General features: G+C 40.4%; 1 protein-coding gene across 1 annotated transcript; it reads right to left on the bottom strand.

The window, feature by feature from the left end:
- Positions 1-22,376: 22,376 nt before the first annotated feature.
- On the bottom strand, positions 22,377-24,793 carry LOC111270795 (kxDL motif-containing protein 1). The gene is made up of 5 exons (XM_086972640.1): positions 24,748-24,793; positions 24,459-24,546; positions 23,943-24,160; positions 23,145-23,243; positions 22,377-22,784 (listed from the first exon to the last, which is right to left on the bottom strand). The coding sequence occupies exons 1-5, from the start codon at positions 24,748-24,750 to the stop codon at positions 22,623-22,625; spliced, it is 570 nt and encodes a 189-aa protein (XP_086828766.1). The 5' UTR covers positions 24,751-24,793; the 3' UTR covers positions 22,377-22,622.
- Between the last annotated feature and the right edge of the window lie 231 nt (positions 24,794-25,024).

The raw sequence follows: 25,024 nt of genomic DNA, 5'->3' as shown, positions 1-25,024 counted from the left end.
GCGGTTGAGCAGCTAAAAAGCGACCCAATATTCTCTCTTTGTTTTTGGTTCCGTGTCTCGATCGGGAAACGCCAAAGAACAAGTGTTCAGTCAACCATCGCTCGGTACTAGCCTTGAGCAGAGTCTCCCAAATAAATAGGTGATTTCTACATCCTTGAAGAAAGGAGACGCGTCGATACCAGCAGGTTTGCTCGTTCACAATTGGTGATGTAACACATCGCTTTACTGGGAGCCTGTTTTCAGAGCTCGTACTACTTCTCAGAAGCTCAGGCAGTTCGTTCTTCCCCATAATACTCGAATTGGTGCGCAGAGCCCCTTTATTCTGATTTGTTCGAGCTTCTTCGGGCTGTTTCTGTAGACAAACCGCTTCAACATGTTCATCTTGGGAAAATTGTCAGAGCGGGTCGGCGTGCCCACATTAGTGGGCGAGCGAGTTAGACCGCTCTGCCACGGCATGGTGCAGACCCCAAGGGTTCGGTGTAAATAATACAAGACAGTAAGTATTCAAGTTTTATACATTCGCCTAGAATAGAAAAGGGGCGAAAAATGGCCCGCTCAGCGAAAAATAGCTTATCGCCTCTCCGCATGTACAGGACAAACGGGCAATATGAAGTTCTGCTTATTAGATGGAACTTCATCAGTCACTTCGGAAGCGGCTCAATGAAAACTAGGTATCTTCAGTTGCCTGACCAATGTCTCAAGATTGATTGTGATCCCTGACTTTGTTCAACGTGAGATCGATGGTGCCATCGTCCGTTTAAATGTCAGAAGTAATTCAAAGAGAAGGTAATCTGATAAAACCATGATGGCCACCATCGTAAGTTCATTTTTGACTGGGCGGCACTCTTTCTATTGTGGTTTCGATGAAAAACAGAGAAAACGTACTTACCAACGCGCGGCCAACAGCGACACCAACTGCGCAATAAAAATGTATAAAGCATTGAGCTAGTTAGCTACTTCTCCGTACCTAGGCCAGAATAAGACTCGGACTGGACATGAACATTTGGATTAGTACATAACCGACAATAATCGCGTCGATTTTACTTATAGGTTGAATCTTTGTTACGAAAGTGGGCAAATCTTCCTGTACGAGCCTTACGGTTGTAATTTGCAGCAGATGGTATAAACAGCACATCTCTGGCTAATGGAAGATCATTTAGGCAAAGTGTGTCTACTGAATAATAAGGAAATGGCTCAGTGGTCAGTGTTGCGTTTAAGAAGGAATGAAAGTACTGTGAAACATGTCCGCTTTTCCATTCAGTCGTATATGTTCACCGCGTTATTAACCAGTGTATAGAAGTCAGGAAACATAAATTTAAATCATCTAATCACTCTAATAAACGCATGTACGCCTCGAATATAAATCAAAGGCTTCATCATACCCTGTAATTAACTAAACAAAGCATCTGGCCATATGCCAGAATGTAATTTTTCCACCTATTGATACTAATTTTTCCAACATCGAATGAGGAAAACCAATATCGAAGTACTAATTCATTCTTCCGTACCTACCTCTCCTAGCGTCTTGATCTTCTGATTTCATTTAGATTTGTCCTCGGTGTGCAGCTATCGAGTATGATAGTTCCACGGGATACGAAACACAGCTTCACCTAAAAAGTGTACAAGTTTTCTATTTTATCTTGTAAATATCATGGCGTACGTTTGTTCTGCGACGACAACGCTCAGACAGTTTTTCTTGACTACCTGTAATAATCACCGTTGAGATCGTTGACATCATTCGTCGTACGCCGAAGAATCGCTACACAATAGAAGCAGTTAAATTGTTTGCAGGATTTTTGTTACCGTTGTGCTAGTAACTTGAACCAGAACGGCATCATCACCGCGTACCATACAGTGCAATACGGTGTACGCGGAGCCAACTTTTGTCTGGCAGCAATATTGATAGCACTAATTCAATAAATTGCTGGTATTCGTGATTCGGTCGTTTGTCGCCCGTTCGTACCGGGAGCTGGATACCATCGTCGTCATCGGCACCGTGTTGTGGTCTGTCATAGTCACTGTTGGTGCTGCTGCTTAACACGTCAGCAGTCCTATCTACGACGGCTGCACGAGCTTCATGCACCGTTATTGCTATACCAAGTCAGAGCGCTACTGTTCGCGTCGTCATCGTTTAACGGTGGCCCAGAAAGCGCAACCTTCGTAGTGCAATCTGTTTTGCTGTTGTTCGCGTCGTCGCTGTCGCCACCGTTGGAGTTACTATTGTTGCCGCCGTTGACGATGTACCGTTGCAGCAAAGACAGACAGGCGGATAGACTGACGTTTCCAGACAAACTATAGGAGGCGAAAAACATCGTTGTTGTTGCTGACCATGACAGCGGCGGCGCTGACGGCCACGATCGCTGCTGTTATTGCCGTGGTGACTTCGGCGACCCCACTACGTTCAAGAGCAGGGTCATCACTGCTGGCGCCACTATCGTTTGTTCTGAGGATGGTGAAATGATGATATGCCTGTTTATGAGTCTGTCTATATGAGCGTTTGTGTACGTGTGAGTATCGATTGCTATACCTCACTGGGCCATAGATGTACACGTCTTTAGAGAGCTCAGTCCGCTACACAGCGCAGTATAATAGAGAGCTAACGGATGTAGTAAACCGAGTATGGTACGCTTTCCGCCAGGACTGCCCTGCGATGTTTCAGTGCGAGCAGTAAAGTGAACTTTAACTGTATAATAATGAACACGAGTACTTCAGGTCTAAATCATGATCTGCACCTAGCCTACTAGACGACATTAGCTAGATATTTCCAATATAAAAACGGGGCAGTTTTCGCCCGAGGTCAAGGCTAAATACGTGCGCTTTGAGTTGAGCAGTAAACTGAGTACAATCTATTTACATTCTGCATGCGAAAAGAACCGATCGACTATGATGCAAGGAGCGCCCCCTTGCGAAACATGCGTAAGCCTTCAATGACGAAAAGAACATTGAAGTGATAGTTTTACTTCCAAAGACCTATATAGAGATAATAACACACACGGAAGGCACGCATTCGGCTTTATTTATCGGCAGTGAGTAATTATAGGTACACAGGCGGCAGAACTTTGACCCGCGTCTTCAGTAAGAAGCTTAGTAAGTAACACTCAAGAATTTGTCGCTTGTAGCTGGTTACGAAAAACTTCGTCCTTTGTGGCTTTTGAATAAGCTTGGTCAGACTAACGTCGCGCCACACAACTAAACAATCCCAAACGGTATGAAAATAAACGTTTAATGACAGCCCTACTTGGCGAACGAAGCAAACTAATATCGTCCTGTCGTATCGACTAAGCCTCTTTTAAAAATAGAAAATTTGTTCAATGTTCTATTCTATTTCTCCTAGGCCTAAAGTGGTACAGTATAGATTCGGGAGTACGGTATATTTGACTTGCGCAGCGCTTACAGAAAGCGACTTAGCTCAGAACACAAAATAAATTCACAGTGACCGCATCGCAGCTTCGGCCGCAATATTGAGATGGAAACAGTTGCGGCACCTCCATATATTGGTAAATAGCTTTGACGTATCTATAACTAGATGATGACGTTTTATTGTCTAAACAACTACGAAGAATGAAGACGCTATTTACGTATATTATGTGCATGTCTTCATTAGCGAGCTGGTTAGTGGTTTAGCGAAACATTAACTTATAAGCGGCGAAACTGAGTCTCTCTACTCTACCGGTTATTGTTCGCGTCCTCTACGTCCCAGTGTAGCAATTCCTTACATGTAGTACAGGCTTTTACTACAGTGTGAGCCTCATATCGTTAAGCCCATCTGTGCTTTTGACACAATACGATCATCACATCAGTGCACAAAACGCATTTAAACTAGAATAAGAGCAATCTCTGTCTTCTTCATACATAGGCCGTGCCCAGTCTATGATGTTATGTAGCATACTAAATGCTTTAGATGTACACCTGTAAGGGCAGTAAATAACGATTCGATCGATCGCCTAAAATTCTCTAATAAACGTAAATAAATATCGTATTCGCTAAACATCGATGCCCCTGCGCCCGTTCCAGTTGCCTTTTTGTCCTGCTTTCAAATTATTCGAAGGTCAGCCCGTCAAGGATGTTTTTCGTTACTGTCATCTTTTCTGTCGTCTAATATATAGATAGCTACTGAAAACCAATCGTAACTAGTCAGTGACTAATAACACAGAGAAAATATAAACATTTCGTCTATCGTGCGGGATTCGTGGGGCGGAATACGAACGTGAATGTTTATCCTGTTGGGCTGGTTTTTAGTGGTGGATACGAACACCTTTGTAAAGTTCGCGACCGACCCGATCGACATACAGTATGGTGTGGCTGTCGGCTAGCTTATGGCCAGACAGAACTAGTCCCCTATAAAACATTGATATTTCTAAGTATCCTTCTCTTACTGAGAAGCGACTACGTTTTCCGTATTTTTTTAACGTGCTGTTGTTCCAACTTCTATTGCAGTGAAGGCATACTTCTGCTTCTGGCCTTGAATTTCTTCTAGCCAGACTTCGAAAGTCGGTTAGTCGTGTGTATCCGGCAAAGGTGATGCTGACACGTTTTAAGTCCACATTTTCAATTCGGTCAATCAGTTAGCCAAAAAATAATGGTGATCATCACAGACCGCGCGCATGCAGCTAGACAATCACATTTTGCCCCTTCCGCTTTTCAAGTTCTATTCGTTCAGTAAACTTCATGAAACGTACACGCTTTTTTTTGCATGTTTTCTGTCTTGTAAACAAAGTTTCGCAGAAATAAAGCGTACCACTGACCACATCACTGAAAGTGTGCATGCGTACGCATATATAAGCAACGTAAGTGATTGCGTTTTCTTTTTGTTAACATATTTGTGCGTTTAACATAGAAATGTCCGGCGAACCGGGTCTTCGCTCTACTTAACTCGAGAGCGATTATATAATCCTCATGACGGCATCTGGTATGCGCTAGTGGACCGCTTTGGTTGAACCACAAAAGAAGGACATCATTATATACATCAATCGCGCGTACTTTCGCCATATCATCCGGCAACAGTTGGTCTGGGCTAAAAAGTTTCTTCTTTAAAAATACGTATAACAAAAATCCCTTAAATCGTGATTATAAATCTTCCTATCTATGCGACGCAGGTTTTCCATTACAAATCCACCACGCTAATCAATCTCCTCTCCAAACGATGATTTTTGTTTTCTAACAAGTTGTGTTTCGAGCAATATTTGCGGTGATAAGGCTTTCTCTGGTTGTTTGGTTTTATGTAGCTGATATCGTCATAGCGTAGATCGCATCGATCCTGTTTCGCATAAACGAATCACGACAACTCAGCCAAACGATTTCCAGCGAATTTGCCTAAACCACGGTGAAACCTACAAGAAAAACGCCCCTCCGTTCGTTATTTCTGATGTAACAATCGTCGTCAATGAACGACCTTTGCAAGATCTGCCCAGTTAAGAGGAGAGCTAGCTCTACATACATCTGATGCGGTTTTTGGTGATGAGAAATTGTATAACCGTTCGAATCATGATCGCTCTTTCCACAAGCAGAAATGCACTTTACGGTTTATCAGACCCTTCCCTCGTCCTGAACGCCAGTCGAGGTCCGCGACAAAACCCGGCAGGCTCCTGCGACCTGATTCTACCGATCATTTACGGCAACGAGAAGGCAAATGACACCTTGCTCACTTGAAGCAACCGCAAACACAACAAAGTCAGTTCGTTCAGCTGCAGTCACAGCTATTATGTAGTATTCGTAAGGGCTTTTACAGACAATGTTCTTTGTGTCGAGTACGGAAGAATCCTTGGCTTGTTCTATAATGATGATCTTGCCTCTCCAGTGTGTCTTTCCTTTCCGAGTCGCAGTCTTACATCTAAGTTATTAAATGTCGGGAGTTTATTGAACAGAATAAATAAACAGGTCACGCCGTTCGGAAAAAGATAATATTCAGTAATGGTCCAAGGATCATGAGCTTAGTGTAAAGTCAACGTTGAAACGGTGCTTATTTTCATTGTTTAATATAGGCGGTTCCCGTAACGCCTTTGAACTTATTCCCCTAAGCATGGTCAAAACGAGCTCTGACATTAGAATAAAAAAAACAAGGGCCCTAAGTGTTCTGCTTGGAAGGGTAAGTTACTAGAATTCGAGTGAATAGAATGTTCATGCTTGACGACCAACTGCGCATCTATTATAAAATATATGGTAACTCATGGAACTACAGTATTTATAGCCGCACCTTTTCATATAATGTTTTCTTCTACGTCATTTATACCTATGGTAAATAAGTTTATAAAAGGGCAAGCAAGATTTAAATAGAACCGTAAACAATCAATGAATGTTCAATAAGGTAGTGCTTATTCTTTTTTATCACTCGTAGTCGTACAACACTGGAACACTGGATGGATGATCAGACAAATTCTGCCGCTGTTCATTTCTCGCTATTCAAAAGACTTTCATGTTTTTCGGCTTAGACTATTTACATATACTACTAAAGATCAGATTTGCTATAGTAATTTTCATTGCAGCTATTGGAGTAACGCCAACGCATACGTACATGTTTAAGCTTTGCTGAATACGTATCTCGTTTTTAATTAGTTTTCAAAAGTGACACTTTTGACTTTAGCAAAATTCAAGTTACAGCGAGACCAAGAACCGGCATCATCACTGAAAATTCTATCGCTGCCATTTTTAGCCCCTCTAACTAACGCTAATACCTGTTTATGCAAGAAACCTCTTTAATGCTTCCAAGGTAAATGTCGCTAGGTATATACCGATAAACTTTCTAAAATAGCGGTCTTGTGTCTCTACACAAAGGCTGATCGTGATACAAAGCAACAGTCGAACAAATTAACAGAATAGTATTGGTATAAGGGCGAACGTGACGTCGCTTCCGACTTTGGACCACTTCCAAATGATTTGGTCAACTCTGTTTATTATAAGGGCGCTCAAAATGCCTGATCAATATGACTGACACCGCTTGAGGTATGGCCAGCTGCATGAGGATAATTGTTCTAAGCTCTGTGTAATGTTATAACAAAAACCTAAACGTTTATTAAAACATTAAAGAGTTGGAATTTGGAGCGGACCAGGCATTTAAATAGCGACTTCTATCAAGGAGGTTTTGACGCTGCGTCGGTCGAGCGCATTTCTAGCTGACCTCGAGGAACGCTGATTCGGACCCAATTCGAATATCACATATAAGCAATATATGATTTCTATTAGTAGAAAATCAGGCGTAAGAAGTTTCAAATATCATTAGTACAGGTTTTCAAATCCGTCTGATAACTAACGTACGAGTCAAGTTTTCCTAGTTTCCTATTTTTTAGAAAAACAAATGATTCCTTTCGTGTCCGCTCTCTTGAATAGAAGCACTTTATAATAAAAATGGCTGCTGTCGTCTCCGCTAAAGAAACTAGCGATATCATACTATACACAACAATAAAAGCGACATACTACTTTATAAACGTATTTTTAGTAACAAAGATGCGCCTGCCTTAATAGTTCTCGTTACCCCAATAGTCTGTATCGGCTCATTTAATTTTCGCTGATTCGTAGCATGCCAATATCGTAACGGTCGTGTTCGAGGTACTTTGTGCAACAAACAGGAGCCGTCATACGCTGAAAATCTGAAGCGAGATGTTCGAGAGTTATGCCACTGCATCGCTGGTTTTCACGCCGCACATCGGAATCGCTATCGTTCCTGTTATGAATAGATCAGATTTGTACTATACACTTATCGTTATCGCGTTAGGGAACCATCGATTCTAGTACACGGAAGACCAAGCGAAGTGGCACGCCTTCCCAGCAGAAGTGACAATTTTAACACAAAAATCGATTTAGTTTCTTCTTGTTTAGTATCAAAAATTATCAATTTTTTTAGTAAAAAAGAAAAAAAATAATTAATTCATAAGACGACGTATGAACTGAGATGAAGTTACCTGACCACCTTTTGCTAAATCTCTACACTGTACGTTGAGCAACTCGGAAAGACCATTTTCAGAAATGCAGCTCACGAACTATATTATTTAGTCCAATTATTATTTAGTCCAATAATAATAACAATATACGATAGCCTTGACAATGTGCTCTGAAGTCGCAGGAGATGTTCAGATGAAGTAATTTCGCAAATGAGTAATCTATTTTTTCGTTTATAAACGTAAGTTATAACTTGTGATTTGCTTAACAAAAATTAGATTGAAACATTACAAAGTATGTATTTGCCAAGCACCAACTAAATGTTTGTAGTATTTTACACTCTTGACACGATACACAGCTGCAGATAATACATTTTCGAGATGGCAACAGCTGCGGAAAGAACACGCAGCTCGCTGGTTGGTTTTCGAATAAGAAAATGGCTGTAACGAGTATTTCCATTTTTCTAGAAAATTCCCAAAAAAAAAAACTGAAAAAAATGCGCCTTTATATAACGTAATCTTATTTTATTGCCTCAAAGCTAGGTCGGCCGTGTCGCGCTACTATCATGATGATACAATCCCTCGAGGATTGCTGATTAACATTCAGAAAATGTTAGACTGGCCCCTCTGGGGCAGTTTTTCGGTTGTGTTGAGGGTATCATAACAGTGATAGTTGTCTTGCCACCACAGTATTACGGAGACGTCCATTTTAACTTCAACAATATCAATAATTGGTTTAACTGCAACGCGCCATTGGTATGGCTATGTCTGTCTGCTCACCCGACGGTGCCGTATTTGTCTTTTCCTTCCACACAATGTTCACTACCGGCAGGAACAACATAGTGAAACGGCGGCAGTCACCGCTTCGAGGGGTCATTGACCGCTCTTTTCTCCTCTCGAAGTTGTCTGGCTACTCTGCTGCTCCCAATGTAATAAGCGCCAAGCGACAAGATCAACACGGGCCCTGCTTCGGTTACCGCTTTGTGGCCCTCTTAGGCAGGCAGGCAGGCAGGCGTGCGTGCGTGCGTGCGTGCGTGCGTCCGTGCAGGCCACTGGATACTCGACGCCTGCTGCTTGAGATCGCGGAACACACCCAACAAATGGCAGAACACGTACAGCTATATCAGCAGATCACGCCACCCAGCAGAGGAAGAAGCCATATATATGTATATACAAAATAGTAAGGCACAAACTGAACTCAAAAGGATTGAAAACAGGAAAGTTAACAGAGGCTGAGGCTATGTTCGAGCGCGTGCTACGTACCTAAATATATATATATACTATATATGTTAACTAGATCGTTAGAGGATTGGGGCGACACCGCGCAGCAGGCATGACTGGTCGCCGATCGGGAGAAAATGTATAGATACGCACAACGACGAGGCGAACTACTATTTGAACAAGTTCTAATGGACCAAACAAATTGCCTTTGTTCTCTGATTGCTCACTGTACGTAAACTTATAGGATTTAAAAAACACTCGTATCCTACTAGGCATATTTTGAACAGTTTCCCTGTTCGGAATATAAATATAAAGAGGAACAAGTTGGTAGTGGCATATAAATATATAAGAAACTATGAGAGCAGCTGCAGTTATCGATTCGGCTATCTAGCAGATGACGAAGATCAAAGAAAGTAGCTCGAACGCTTTCAGATAGTACCATTGATACTGGAACTACGCCATCCTTGCACCCGTATAACTAAATAAATGCTTCGAGTAGTACTTTCAATGGCTGGATTTTGAACCAACCTAAACCACCTTATGTGTCTAGCCTTACACTGCATTACTCTTACTTTTCAAACGTTTAAGCTTCGGCTGCCAGTGCAGTTTCAACTCTTGGCTGGTCGTCGATCGAGTAAAAACAGAACAGCTGCTACTGCTGAAGCTGTAGGTCGTTGAAGGAATTCGATCCTTTTTGCTGCTGCCAGATCATTGCACGCTAACATCAAGGCTCCTGCCGCTTTAGTACAAAGCAACAGTAGTCGGCTATTGAAGCTATCCTAGCTTCCATACATCTGTCAACCTTCAACGACGACGGTGGCCGCAGGTACTTGGACAAACGTTATCCCAGCATATTCGCATTAAAAAGGCGCACATAGATGTATATACGGACCCTAGAGATGAGACGAGATCCTGATATATAGAACACTGTACACAAATAGAACTATTTACCTATATACGTACAACTATGGCAGTAGTCATAGGAGGAGCACGACGACGACACTGATGCAAATGTTCAGGTAGACACAGATACCGGTTGCTTTGCCGTTCGCAGCAGGTAGCGGAAATCGTTGTTGCAGCTGCTACGGCCGCAGGAGTCGACTAGCAACAAGAGAGAACGCAGCTACGCACCCTCTGCAGCTGTGCAGGAGCAAAGGCAGCCGCCGCTGCCGCCCCCGCTGGCGACAACTGATTTCAAGGTGTGCAGGCAGCGAAACACCGATAGGTAAACGGCGATCGAGCGATCGCTTTGAGTCGAGTCGGCTACAGACAGCCAAGCGAACGAAACGAGCGAATCGCGAGATGACAGCGCGATCTGGCGGACTGGAAGGACAGCTTAGCACTGTGCTTTGCCTATTGACTAATACTGCTATTACTACTAACTGGTACAATGGACCCGATTTATCATAATCACGCGTCAATTGCATGTTGACAACGCGTGACAACATGTCGCTCGACAATGCACACAGATTGTCTGCGCGCCATGGTACCGACAACATGGTACACACTTCCGACGCACCGCAAGGCCTACGCACGTGAACGTGGCGATATTAGGCTTTAACGGTTTCCTGATTGCTAGTGGCGGAAGGGAAGTATGTAGAAGGCGATACTAAATTAGCCTTGCGGTGCTTCTACTGCTGCTACTACGGCCGCTGGCGTCGTCGCCCATCGGCGTGACCGGAGCTTTTTCGAGACCACTCATAGCATTACAATCGTTACTGTTGCTAACGCGCCAATGGGTGCGCACGTTTCCAGACACATTTACTTCGATTACAGGGATATCTCCCTAACTGGGCTTTATTATTGAAGGAGCGGACATTTATTATTAATCCTCTGTCATCGGCGATAAAGGTATAGGAAGGAAGACCAGTAGCAACTGCTGTCGTTCAATGTACATTCCGTCAGCATTTCATAGCTGTTGACTATAAGAAGAAAGAAAAGACCGTAAGTCATGGTAGCAATAGTCGTACAGAGTGGTTTAAATAGTAGTGAGATCAAGTACAAGATAGAGTGTGATCCTTTCTTTGACTAGCCAACACGCACTTACCAAATGACGGTGATTGCGTTGGTGAGGTCAATGAACTTTTTTGTCCCGTTGGCCCTTCCGGCAGGCCGACATTTAGTAACCGCTAGCACACTTCAGAAGAAAACTGGTGCTTTTCCTCTTGCCGTCTTCTTTCCGAATCTAACTAATGCTTCGTTATTTTTGTATCCTCTTCCGTAAAGGCAACACTATCAAATTGAAAAAGACGACGACAGATCAATGAGCATGATTTTTTCATATATTTGCCTGATAATCTGCTTCTTGATGTACCGTAGTATGAATACAGTTTTTCGTTGTGTCTTTCGCTTTTTTTACGATCTGTATCTTCCGTTTGTTAGCCGTTTCTCAACGCACAGAACATCGTTTTATTCTTGAGCACTGTTTAAGTGTATCCCGTTTTATCGCTGTCTCTATATAAACATCCGAACAATCAATGCGTACACGATACCGAATATATATATGTATATATATATATTTATTAGCGATGTTAATACGCGGTCCGGGCGAGTCACTGTTCCTTGCGCACATACATACACACACACACATATACACACGCGCGCACTCACATCAAAAACGAAACACACAGATAAATACACATAGTAGACTTTCTTCCCTTGCACCCCACGTAGATAGTTGTCGCTGTCAGTCGAGTGCCACTTCTTATTTAGCCTTGAGCGCGATGTCACTGGCTGTGCGCAACAACTGGTCGATATGGACGCATAGACGACGGCGTGTGAAATTTGTTGGAACAAAATTAATAGACAGACAGTATCACTGTAAGTAGATCCGGTTATATGTCATCACCGTCCTCGCCGATTTAAGGATGCTGTCGCTCCCGCTTTTTTCTTTTCGTATAAAATATAGGTAACTATTACAATTGGTCGATTAACAGTAAAATCACGGTAAAAGATATAACGGTAATAACAGGCTTATTAACGGCAGAATGTGTTCGAACTTCCTTGCTAGCTCGTCAGCTCTTTTAAATTCTGGTTGTTCGTTCAACAACGACGAGAGCGAGGTTATAGTAGGTTGGTTGATTATTTCCAGTCTTCTCTACTTTTTTCTATAATTCTCTCGACAGTCGTCTCGCGCTCTACTACGAACTGGCCGGCAGAGCCTTCCTTGTGCGCGACTGAGCGCCCGGGTCGCCAGACGGCGCTCGCATTTGTTTTGGCTTCACGTGGGCGAGGGCCAAAAGGGGAAGGGTAAAAACAGCTGGTAACGGCTGTCGCTGGGGGTAGTAACCGCCAGCAGTCAAAGACAGGCCGACAAGCGCACACTACTTATTTTACTATACTGTGGTGTTCCACCTTGTCATTATCACTGCCGCGTATTAGCAACAGCAGGAGTAAAGCTGGCACAAGCTGTCGACGTTGATCGTGGTGTGAGTGCAGCGACCGCCGCCGGTGCCGTTGCTGTGGCCGTGGAGAAATACAGGAAATACCGGTAGGAAAAAATGGAAGAAGGGCGCCTGTTTCTCTAGCCTCTGCTGTAGTCGAGCGAATCAGTACGCAAGTGAGCGAACATCAGCGGCTGTGGCGGCAACCGCATGTACTGCTACCGCCGTAGGGTACGTATGTCACGATGCGGGGCATTGCCCTGCAGCCCCAGGCTAGTGAACCCGAGGCTACATGGCCACAGGCTCAGTTAGACCTGGGCCGTGCCGGTGGCCACCGCGCCGAAATAGATATTCGTTTTGTTCTGTGTGCTTGGACGGTAGGCTGGCAACAGCAGCAGCTAGTCGGACAGGAACAGGGGAGAACGGGGTGGACCTGGTCGGGATAGACGGGCCAACAGGAAATGCCTGTTAAAGGACCAGGAAACCGCATTGGCAGCTTGGTGGCTATAGAGAACTAACTAGGCGGAATTGCTACCCGAAGCTTTTTTTTTTTAATTTTGCCTACTTCTGTGCTGACTTTTGCAACATCATGCCATCACGAAGATAACTGTGTATAAGCTCATTTTGTAATCAAATAGAAGGTGATAGCGGAAGTATAAGATTACACTTTCATTAGGCGCACTGAGATAATTCTGAACATTTCGCATAATTATTGTAACTGATTTTATGTGCAGCGAAAATAAACTCGGAGGCAAAGCAGGACAGTATGCACAAATGTCAAAGTTTTAAAATTATTTTACTACAGGATGATAACAAGGATGGATCAATTAAATGCAAGGTTTTTCATTGGAGCAAGAAATCGATGAAGCGCCAGTTGCATCTCCATTGTTTTAATTTTCGAGCGGCATGATTATTCTTGGTTGAATTATTGATAATTTCAGCAATAATAATTCCATCGTATCAAATTCACGGCCCTCGGACGTTGACATACCGTTCATGAATCCATGCGGCTTAATGAGAAACAATATCATTAAGCGAGATGAAAGCACGCATTCTTCCTTGTTCAGATAGCTTGCTATTAGAATTTCGTATAAAGGACCTTAAAAATACCGGTTATTCCGTATAGTTTATAGGCGTGTGTGGCTGAAGGTTTTGTAGTGGCCTTGCCGCACGCGATACGTACCGGTAAACGCGAGGTCAGGTGGTGAGAGTCCGTGGTGGGAGTGCGCGATTAATCTGATCTAGACGTTATGGCTTAAGTTCGAATTCTAGCGTAAGCATACCTCATTTTGTACTGAGGGCCACCCATCTGATATAATACCTAACGGCAATGCCGAATGCGAAACATTTAGATTCTTAGGCGCTTATTCGTAGAGTTCTACCCGGCGAGCTAGGTTAACATAGGTCCAGCAAAATGTCTAGTTCCGCATATATGTGTGGGCTTAGCAAATACAAAAAGAGATTCATTTTCAATGTATTTCGCCAACAGTAATTAGTTTATTCATACAGAATAGCAACTCTACTGGTAACGACCACGAAGCGCATCAATCTTCAAGCTTGAATTTGATGAGCGGAATTGGCGCTTGTATAGCAATCTTGTAAGGGCGTGTTTAAAGAATCGCGCGCCTTATTAAAGGTTTGCAGTGTAGTTTCGAACGATTTCTAAATGGAAGTGTTGACATAACATCAGTTATCTGCCCCATTATGTGTCAAGTTTATCAACAATGTCGAGACGACGGATCCGCGTTAGAGTTATGTTGGTTAACGAATCGATAGCAAACACACTATCATTAGACATGTGTATACAGCCGCTTAACTTTTATGTATAGCTGTATGTATGCAAAGTAAATTTAGCGTCGTTTATGCACTTACTTCAGTTTGCCATCCGCTAACCGGCCCTTGAGCGCTAATCTGCCTCATAAATTTATGTTACGTAAACTTCAAACTTCCATAAGTAGACATATGCTAGAATATGATATTTCATGTGTTATATTTGCCTTTGATAAACATTTTTACTGGAATGATACTGCCATATTTCTTATAGATGTTCGTTTGTATTTAATTGAAAATGTTATACGATATGAGCATCACGTGGCAGCGGACACAAATTGTCAATTACGTTATTTAAAAAAGGTCATGAGAGCACCTATACATAATACAATTGTTGAAAACCATTAGTTACAGACTGTTCATGCGTCCCAAGTTTTTTTTTTTACACACAACTGGCATCTCGTTAAGTAGCCTAGGAAGCGGCCAATAAGGCCAAGGCCAATAGGCATTGCAGGCGACGGGTGTCCGGCTTAAAAGCTCGAATATGTAAAATGATCAAGATACACCTTAGCAGCCATCAGTACGAACAGAGGTATAAAAGCCAATTAAATCAAATGAAGACACAAGTCTACTAGTTATATGAGGTTACCATGAAAAGGGCATGGGAATCACTTCAGTATATTTCGAGCATTGAATGCGTTATCGGAGTTCATCAGAATGTAAAACATTCCATTAGATCTATGCTGGACACGCTCTATTAACTCAATACGAAAGCGCAGTGTTACTTTCGCTTCGACTATTAGGCGGGCCTAAACAGAATTTCTGTAACTTTTTACTTAATTAAAGTTAGTAATGTTTAAATCTCTAATGTTAATCAATTTTATTTATTTGTCTCTTTATTTGAAAAAAGTTGAATGCACATGTTTTATATAGAAGTTTGCCTTGAATTTTGGCATGGTCCCTCTCTGCATTATCTATATTTTGGCAAAATCTATCAAATCGTGCGCCCTAAATACTGCAGATCTAACACTATTCTACTCGTTCCTTCCTTATTGGCAAATATACAATTTAGGTAACAGCAAGGATTGCGTAAGAGACTGAAGGCTAAGGTGCAGCAGAATTCTACACGTTTGTTTAAGAGCTTATGTACTGAAAATGTGTACAACAAAGCATTGTTCGAAGTACCGCGCAAAATGGATGAACGTTAGGCGCATGCCTAATTGCGTGTCTAACGGCTCTTTTCAGAGACAGGATACCGGGCATTTCTTGTATGAAAACGTTCGGTGACTTTTTTCACAATGTAGCTTTTTCTTTTTCCATTGTCGTATTGTTCTGTTTGCTTTTCTATTATCAGATTGTTTAACATGCGATGCCAAAAATATTACATTTTTTAAAATCTATTTTGTAAATCTGTGTTATTTTAATCATTCGCCATTCATTCATTCCGTTTTTCATATCCTTCTTTGGAACTCAGATATCTGCATCGATCTTACCACACTTTCTTCATCTTAATATAATTTCTTCACAATAGAGACAGCAACACCAGTCACATATATAATTAATCCCTTCTCAACTTTTACGGGCATTAAGGGTAGCGTGTATGGGTTTCTGCTGATATCCGCTGATATCTGCTGATGCTGCAACTTTAGCCATAATAAATTCGCACTGAATCCGGTTTAAAATTGTACAATGAGAGGGAACAGTGATAAGGTTCTCAGTCTAATTCTTCTAAACGTGAAAAGTCGTACATCTACCTTAAATTCATTAGCGAGGTGTTTTAATGAGTGTCTTTTAGTGAGTTGATTACAAGGTACTTGAAAAACTACTATATAAACTTTAGACCATTGTGATTGCCCGCAGGCAGCACTACGGAATGCATTAGCGGTAATGATACGGCATGAATTTTGCATTGTCATCTTAGTAACCACACGCATTTTATTACTTGCACAAGTCATTGGTACATGCAAAGCTATAGCAAATACAGATTCGACCTAGTAGCTCCGACCTAATCGCAAAAGCCCGGAAAAGTCGAAAAAAGGCATACACATACTCTAGTTATATTAAAACATTTGACTCGGTGAAGCAAATCATCCAAGAAAGCATCAATCGACTTTATTTTTGTTGCTGTATACGTTAGCAAACAAAAAAAAAACAAAAAAAAGGAATACGTCGTTCTTATAATGAATAGCGCATGTGACTTAAGCGTTTTAGCTCAAACCATTATGATGACATTACGATTTTGACCAATCTCTAATGTTCAAAAAAGTTCTATTTAGGTTGAAAATTTGAAAAATACTGCCGCCATTTGACGGTACGCCTACGTTCATGCTATTACGAGTATCTTGACATTAATATAATATTAATGTACTGACCATAATTATTTTACTACTCTTATTATTACGATTGTGAACATGTTTATTGCTTAAGCGTGTATAATTTAAACTACTACACAACCCAACTAATTAAGGGAGAGTTACGACCGATTGGATAGAGCTTCGTACACACAAACATCGAGATGTTTCAAAAATGCGCAGCGGCGGAAGGCCTCAATAAAACGTGACACACGAGCAGCAAAGGAAATCGAAATCTCAATAGAATAACGAGCCATGTAAAGCTGGAATTAAAATCGTTTGAGGCGCATAACCTTGTTTATGTTTGGCCTACGCAGGGTATACAGAAGCTACCGCTGAACTTTGGAAATCGAACGTTTGTTCACAACCTACATTGAATCACGGATGTACAAATTAAACACATCCGTCCATTAAGTCGTCATCATCGTCAATAATAGAACTAATGGATATTCCAGTTCCGTTCCTTAAAAGTTTCAGTGACTTTTCGCCTTCGAGTTTGTTTTTCTGTCCCTAATTTCCATGGATGAAGCGGGACCATCAACAAGCGTTGCAGCGTTTTTTTTCATCGCTCGAAAATTTGGCATCCCGTCTATATTTCATCGTATGCAGTTCGCTGCAGTTACTTATAAAAGCATGCAAAAAAATTCAGTCTATCCACTTCAGTATTAGCGTTCACAAACGGTCCACCTACAAGTTTATTTCAGAAAATTATTTGAAGGTACGTTAAAGAACTCCATAGAGATATTGCATAAGAAAACGGAAAACGGAGTCTGCCTTGCATATTAATTTAGGAAATAATTGTTCTTGCTAACTATTATGAAAGTCGTACATATGCCTAATCTTCACCATGTTCAAGAAAAGAGCACGAGTTTGTTAGTTGCCACATAATTCATGCGAGCTTCTATGCCATTCACGAGCTTCATTACTACATAATCGACCTTCGTATGCATTGTTAAGTATGACATGTGTGCACCAACTTACCGCTTTTTTATGTTACATTACTATATCAATGTAACCAAAAGCGTAATTCGTAGTTTACTGCACAACGATCTCTTTTGACGATCACTAGCTAGCTTTGCACTTTTACCTTTACTCCCACGTCTTACTATCGTTACGAGACAAGAAATACGTAACTTGTGGTACGAGGTGTACGCTAACGACGTTTGCTTGACCGTTTAAGGTTGTTATGGTTAATACATTACATTGGTTCTTATTTGGCGAATGATTTATTAAACCGCAAGCATGATCGTCCAATTGTGACGTGTAACTTACTTTGTAATAAATAGAGCTTTTTTATTCAGTTCTTAATTTCAATAGCGATTCGTTGTAAGGTCGGCAATTACTCTTTAAAAATTAGAAAATTGAAAACTAAAGTCTTCAAATGTATAATAGAACACAACGTTTTAGATGCTTGCAACTTTCTGAGTTGTTTGAGCAGACATAGCTTCATGCCTTCGCATATTCAGTAAATATTGTTTATTTGTGAATTTCGATATCTGTTTTTGTCGAATGTGAAGTATGATTCTTGATTTTTGCAATTAATTTGCATAAAGTTTGTCATTTGTCTTAAATGGCATACACATACACAGCAATCATATCTGAGATTTGCTTCTGAAAATTACGTCTTTTCTTCCTATAATTAAACTAGATGCAGTACTGATTGTCCTATATACAGAGGTTTTTCATTGTTGTCTCGCTGTGGCATAATAGAACTTGAAATTTTTGTACGAGGAATTCTAAGCACGGTCCAGGAGTTTTAACAGCGTTTTATTCAACGTTCGTTTCATCGTGAAGTCCGTAGATTGTATTAGTAGCCGAAACACAGGATAATAAAAAAATGACATTGACCCATTAGAAATATTTTCTTCATTTGTTTATTAATTTTTTTTTATATTAGGTTCAATACGAATTTAGAGCTTTTGACGTTGCGCAGCCTTACGGTAGCAGTACAGGTATCAATACGCGACGCTTTAATGAAGCATAATTGATATCCATTTGGCTTAATAATACGCGCTGAAAGATATTTGACCAGAAGATAGTTTTCCTAACCTAATCAGTGTGGACCATGCAATAAATCAACTAACCTCAGTGTACACCAAATGTTTACTTTGCTCAGCCAGTTTGTTTTCGTAATATTATATATAAGAACATTCAGCTTGAATATATTTTGTTACCCTTATATAATTGCTTCAACCTTCACTTGCAGCTGGATTGAAGCTTTTCCTAACAACACAATTTTTAAATTTGTATATATGGTCAATATTTGGAAAAGTGTTAGTATGACGCCTCAAAGTAACAAGAGTATAAGTGAACAGTCTTTTTCGGCAGAAGCTATCGCGTATATTGAGTGTCGCGCGTAAGTCTTATTAATAAGATGTGAATGTATCTTGAATAGACGGAGATATCATTCAAGTTGTACAACGTACAAACAGTTTCGAAACCCCGTGCAATCCGGTTGTAGCACAAGTGACGCGGGTTCGTTTTTCAATGGTTCTATACACGTTTTCTCTGTCAGCCTAAACTGTGAAGTGAAGTTTCATGTCGAGTTCAAGCTCCGAATATCAAAGTTTCAACCGGAAAAAGTAGATTTCCAATACGCATATTATTTTACCATTGCCAAGGTCAATTAGCTGTCGAAGCAGTATGGGGTACTGGTGTCGTGTATAGCTTGAGAATTACTTCTGGTAAGACTGCTCAAAAGTGGTTTGCAGAGATCGAGGATCGTACCTTGGAACTGGAGGATGTACTCCGCCCCGGTCGGTGTTCGAGATCAATCGGAACGCACGGAGAGAACTTTTGATCGAAGATAACCACCAAATAATCTGTAATTTGGTCGAGCAAGTAAATTGCAGTCATATGACTAGTGACATCTTGGACCTATGGTATTCACTCAAAAAAATTGGAGCTTGAGTGCGCTACGAATTGAGTAAGCATCACAAAAAACAGGGCTTTTCGTTGCCCTTTAACAGTTCATTCGGCAGCAAGCAACATGAAGCTACAACAAAGGTTTCTACACAGAGCGACTGGTGACGACAGGTGAAGTTTTCATGTTGAAGAAAAGCAGTCAAAAGAGAAACCAACTTCAGGAAATATAGCCAAGCCCCCAGTCAAGTCAGATATCTATCCCAAAAAGGCAATGATTTGCGATTAAAGGGATTGAAAAGGTCTTCTGAACTGTAGAACACTTGAGAGTGATAATTAATATGGATCTATATACGGCTCAACTGCATCGAGTGAAACAGGCTATCCAATAGGAATAGATTCGACAGACGAGGCAAAGTCATCTTTTCCCACTATAACGTCAGGTTGCATATGATAAGGGTTATCAAAGTAGCCCTACAGGAGCTTGAATGGAAGGTTTGTTTACATCTATTACATTAATTAGAGTTCGCTCCGACAAATTATTACCTTTTCCGACCACTGATCAATTAAACTAGTATACGTACATTTGTCAGTGAACGAGGTCTGACAACTTAGCTGGACGAATTCTTCAACACTAACCCTGAAGGTTTCTGGTGAAAAGCAATAAATTAATTGTCCGACGGTAGAAGGTCGTAGCGAGCCACGGCAAATAATAACAATAAATAAATGGCGGAACGCTGCGCTTTTTACTACATCAAAAAAGGCAAAATTACTCGTGGTTTACTCGTATTTACAAAGTAGAGAAGGTTAAAGGTTACACTTATCGTCGCCCTCTATCTTACATCTCTAAAATTTTGTCAACTGTACTACTTGACCACAGATCTATGAATATCAACTATTTATTTATATCTTTGTCAGACACATGCGCAAGTTGATTACAATGTGGTAGTGTTTTGCATTAGATAAAATCGAATATACAAGAAGCAATGAATATAGTGCACCTATCTGCATCAAAACGCCCCTGCACTAATTCAATCTGCCATTATAAAGCCCGCCAGCTAAAGTGAATGCTAAAAGTCACGTGTTTTTTTTCTACCCGTAGTTTCAATGCGCTTTTCTTAATCTTTGTCAAAATTTCCGCTATGCGTGGTTAAAGCAGCGAAACTGCCATATTACTAACAGGCAAGTATCAAGTAAAGCTACCTAATAGTAAAAGGATCTGATTCTAATATGTCATCATGGGTTATCAATGAGGTATGATACAAACCAATGCGAAGGGACTGGAGAATGACACACTCATTGAGAGATTTGCACCGTAGTGATCTATAGACAAGTCAACAAAAGCATGCACGATTCTCTCTTTCTCTCTCACGTAAACCCCCACTGGAGAACTATGTCTCTTGTCTATGGAGAAACGAATTTTATTGATATAGATAACTTTAACAATAACTATAAATGTAGTTCGCAGTAAATTGAGCATATACTGAACATACCCAGTTACCACAAACTACCGTTACAGTTATTGCTGAAACATGCCGCTAAAAGACAACGTAAATGCGTCAATAAAATTCATTTCCGTAAAACAAAACTAGACAGAATCAAACAAGCAAGTTACCACTTTTAGAGAGCTTAAAGCTGTCGCAAAATGCGGCATACCGATAGGAGCAATAATTATGAGAGTTGCACTGCATTTGCCCCGATAAACGATGTGGACTTCAAAGTTGATGCTCCACTCGACAAATAATATGGATCATTTAAGTCGAAGTGCTCAAGTTATAGCCGATATGAAGTATCACGTTATTAGACGACTAGCTCCGTCCAGTGTATTCCATGAACCTCTTTTAAAGCCCATGTGATTTGGATTGCTTGCATAAGTAGAAACGCTATCGGTAACTTACGTATATAGCTGTCGGATTCCTGAAGGAAACAAATATGTACTGAGGTTAGACATGGTAACAAAAAAGATAGTACTCAACAATTGAGAAGCTACTTGGTTCGAGTGCACCGGGCTCAGATCGCAAATGAAGCAAAGAAACTAATAAATCATATTGAAATCAACTCGTTCTGCTACTTAAAGCATGTAAATATTTAAGAAATCAAAACCATGTTGGTGGCAGGCTAATAAATGATGAGCCTCACGATAAGCCTTACCTATTAAAAGGTGTTTAAAAAAGGCATACATTAGGTCATGGCAAACGTCAAAGATAAAGTACATAGTGCTATTGTACATTAAGGCCTAATTTTAATCTAGTTATAATGTAGAAAAGATAATTTATTGCATAACGAATAAATTAACTCCAATTTATCTTCCTAAAGCAAAACTTCGAGTTAACTTAAGCTGTGCTTTTTGACAACGTCTTCTAAATTGTGACCTAGCACTCGCTACGACAATAGTATGCATTGAAATTGACCCGGAACTTTTCCAATTGAAAGTGTAGTTTTTATACCAAATGCCTTTTACATGTTCTTTTTTTCTTCTTAATCTTATGGGTGAAACAAGTGGCGAAGCAGTCATTTATAATCTAGTCATATCTACCTAACGATAATGACATGTTTCTACATGCTTTTTTTGAATTTTCCTTAGTGCCTCTAACAATTTGCTAAATTATTTCGCCGAAACTTTCACTCTGAATTTTGGTTAGAAGGTCTCGCTTATAAGGCCTTAAACCCTTTAAAATGCGAATTTAAGCCTTTTTTGTATCGAAATATTTAAAAGTAAAGAGAAACTACACGCCTGTAAACTGCATATTTTGACCAAACTTCGAAGTGGTTAGGTTGGGAATCTTTCCCAAATAATTTAACAGGGCTAATTTGATAACTGAATTCAAATCGAGAATTCGTTTCGAATATCGAAAATTTAGCAAAACATTTTTATCTAATCGATCAGTTTTCGAATGGCAAAGAAAGCATCCGAATGATACGCAGTACAATGCATTCACTATTTATTTGTTGCATCAGCAGTAGCATGCACCTTTGTAGTGCTACAATATGAAATGTATGGGAAATATACGCGTCGTTGGTAGCTTCAAATGTCTCACTGAAGTACGACCTCAGATGTGCAATAAATAGCGGGGTAGTCACGGAGATTGTACATAGATTCACACAGCACTGTAAAATTGAAGTACTAAAAACTCCTGAGTCTAACAAAAATTAGGTAGATTCAGTTAAATAGGTTGCTGATCCTGTTCGTCCTGTTCATGAACCTCATTGAGTTTAGCATTCGCGAACGCTTCCGGGTATTGATTTGCTAATACGGACTTCAAGAAACGTATTCGACTAAAAACGTTTTCCAAGTCCTTTTTGAGATCTTGAAGCAACGTGACGTGCTAAAAAGAATTGAACGATCGAAGAACAAATTAGTTTATAATATAGTGTCTGTACACATGCACATATTCTTAATTAGACGATCATACGTAATCACTCAGGAAATTTTGTTCGACATACGCAGCTCTATACGAGAAGCTTTCATAGATCTGCATTCATCATAGCATAGCTAACTTATCACTAAAGTAGAATGGGATTTAGAAACAGAGTACGAAGTATAGATTTTCTGCAACCTTCGACACAACTTTGTATGTTATACGTCGTCTGACTTCGGTAAATAGCCTAAAATAAAACGACGAATAGACGGTTGAAAACTGTTCAAAGTGTGGGTTATTAGTCGTCAAATACAACCTATTACCAACCTGAGAAACCTCTTTTGTTGCTACAGCAAGACGGCTCTGGGAGAGACCATTGCAGGTAGCTAACATGCAGTTAGACTTTTCGAACCGTTCCAACATTACCTGAAGGACAGAGCAACCTAATTAGATAAAAATATCGCTCCTCAAAGCAATCAAACTAGCTCAGTTAATAATACTGCTGAATACTTAGATTCTACGTGTCTATAATACAGTTGAATATATCGTTCTAACGAAAGCGTATTGCTCATTTTAGGTAAATTCATTTTATGTAACCTCCTCCAAGAAAAACTGTAGTACGTTAAAGCTTAACCAATACTGCTTGCGTTTTAAGATTATAAGGTGGATAGACCAGATTAAATTATCACGCCGATTTACTTAGCTACTAAAGTTAGGGAACCATCAACAGCGTATCGTCCTCAATTCCCAATACTTGCTCGAGGGTGTCAAGAGAAACAGTACTCTACATATCCATAAGAAGTTCGGCACTAACGATCGGTTTTCAAACCGAAGAACGCTTCCATATTGCAATTTATATAACGATGATTTTAGAACTGTATAATGGCACAATAGTATGTTGCGCAGATGATATAATCAAGTATAGCATTATGAACAGTAGGAGAGATTGTCTTACGTTTTGCCCATTACACACTTTAACTTCGATAACCTACCTTGACTAATATTGTATTATTATATGAGAAGTAATGTTTTTGTATGCTATTTTGCTGTATGATGACCCCTCATCAAAACAACAGATATAACCAATGCGCAGATAAATCTACAAACTATGTCAAAAAAACACACCTTTTGTGTACTCTGCACCATATCAGTGTCTTGAACATTTAACATTGCAGCTAGATCTCTGCTGAGGATTTGACTAGCTGATAATTGCTCCTCTATAGTGGCAAAATCTATTGATATCGATGTTGAGTCAGTGCCGGCCATTGTTCCGTTTATCAGAGCGGGAATATTTTCCCTGGAAAGCTCGTTCCTGACAGGTCGTTCCACGTACCTACAAGGGCCTTCGACGATGTTGTTGTTTCGTTTTTAAGGTGAAGCAGACAATATTAGCCAGAGCGGCGGGAAATTTGATTACGAAACGAATAATCAGGTAAGACGAAAGAAATGTTTTTGATGTCTAGCGTTACAAGTTCATGTGTTAGCAACCTTCGGATATTTTGTGTTCTAAAAATTGTTGAATTCATACTATGGGAAAAAAACACTAGTAAAACTAAAATCACCGTATAAGCTAAAATACTGATCTTTCAAATTCACACAACATAACGTTGACGCGAACCCATGCTCTTGCGGTCTACATACGACGTGAGATATGTCGGTGACCACAGCACGACTTTACCACAATATGCACCGGGTCAATGCACTTGATGTATATAAGCCACGATGAAGTCTGAAGCGGGAAGAACGCCAGTATCATTAGTTACTTTTGCGCAAGTCACGCATTTTGATTTGAACATCAATGCAAAACATTTTCGAAATTAAGAAAAAATTTATGGGCCATAAAGCATTATCTTTTGAGCAAAAACTTTTCACCTCCTTGAAACTAAGCCTAAGCTCAGGCCTTAACTTAGGCTTGCTTATACCCACATACCATATTCAATGGAGTAGAAATTTCAGCTCTGCTGGCTCGGAGGAACGAACTAAAAGGGATAAGAAATCGGCCCTTTAGATTTTATGTAGTGAAGCTGAACTATATGCGTGAAAAAAACGAGAGAGAGAGCTGTATGGTCCACAAATATAGTATAAAAAAGCTTAAGAAGACTCCGACCAAAGTTACTACTCGGACCGCTAAAAGTGCGCGAATTGACGAAGATTACAGAAGAGATATTTCCCTACACAAGACTAACCCAGGAATGATCGTTCTATTC

This window comes from Varroa jacobsoni, unplaced genomic scaffold, assembly GCF_002532875.2.
Source record: "Varroa jacobsoni isolate VJ856 unplaced genomic scaffold, vjacob_1.0 contig00123, whole genome shotgun sequence".
Taxonomy (NCBI): domain Eukaryota; kingdom Metazoa; phylum Arthropoda; class Arachnida; order Mesostigmata; family Varroidae; genus Varroa; species Varroa jacobsoni.
Note: the sequence above shows the minus strand (reverse complement) of the source record. Positions and strands in the feature narration are given on the sequence as shown.

Excerpts from the sequence above, each read along its gene's own strand:
- LOC111270795 (XM_086972640.1), bottom strand. Across the intron at positions 24,161-24,458 it reads TCACCGACATATCTCACGTC|GCCCTTGTAGGTACGTGGAA; the intron begins GTATGTAGACCG and ends ACATCGTCGAAG. Across the intron at positions 22,785-23,144 it reads CAACAAAAGAGGTTTCTCAG|CACGTCACGTTGCTTCAAGA; the intron begins GTTGGTAATAGG and ends AATTCTTTTTAG.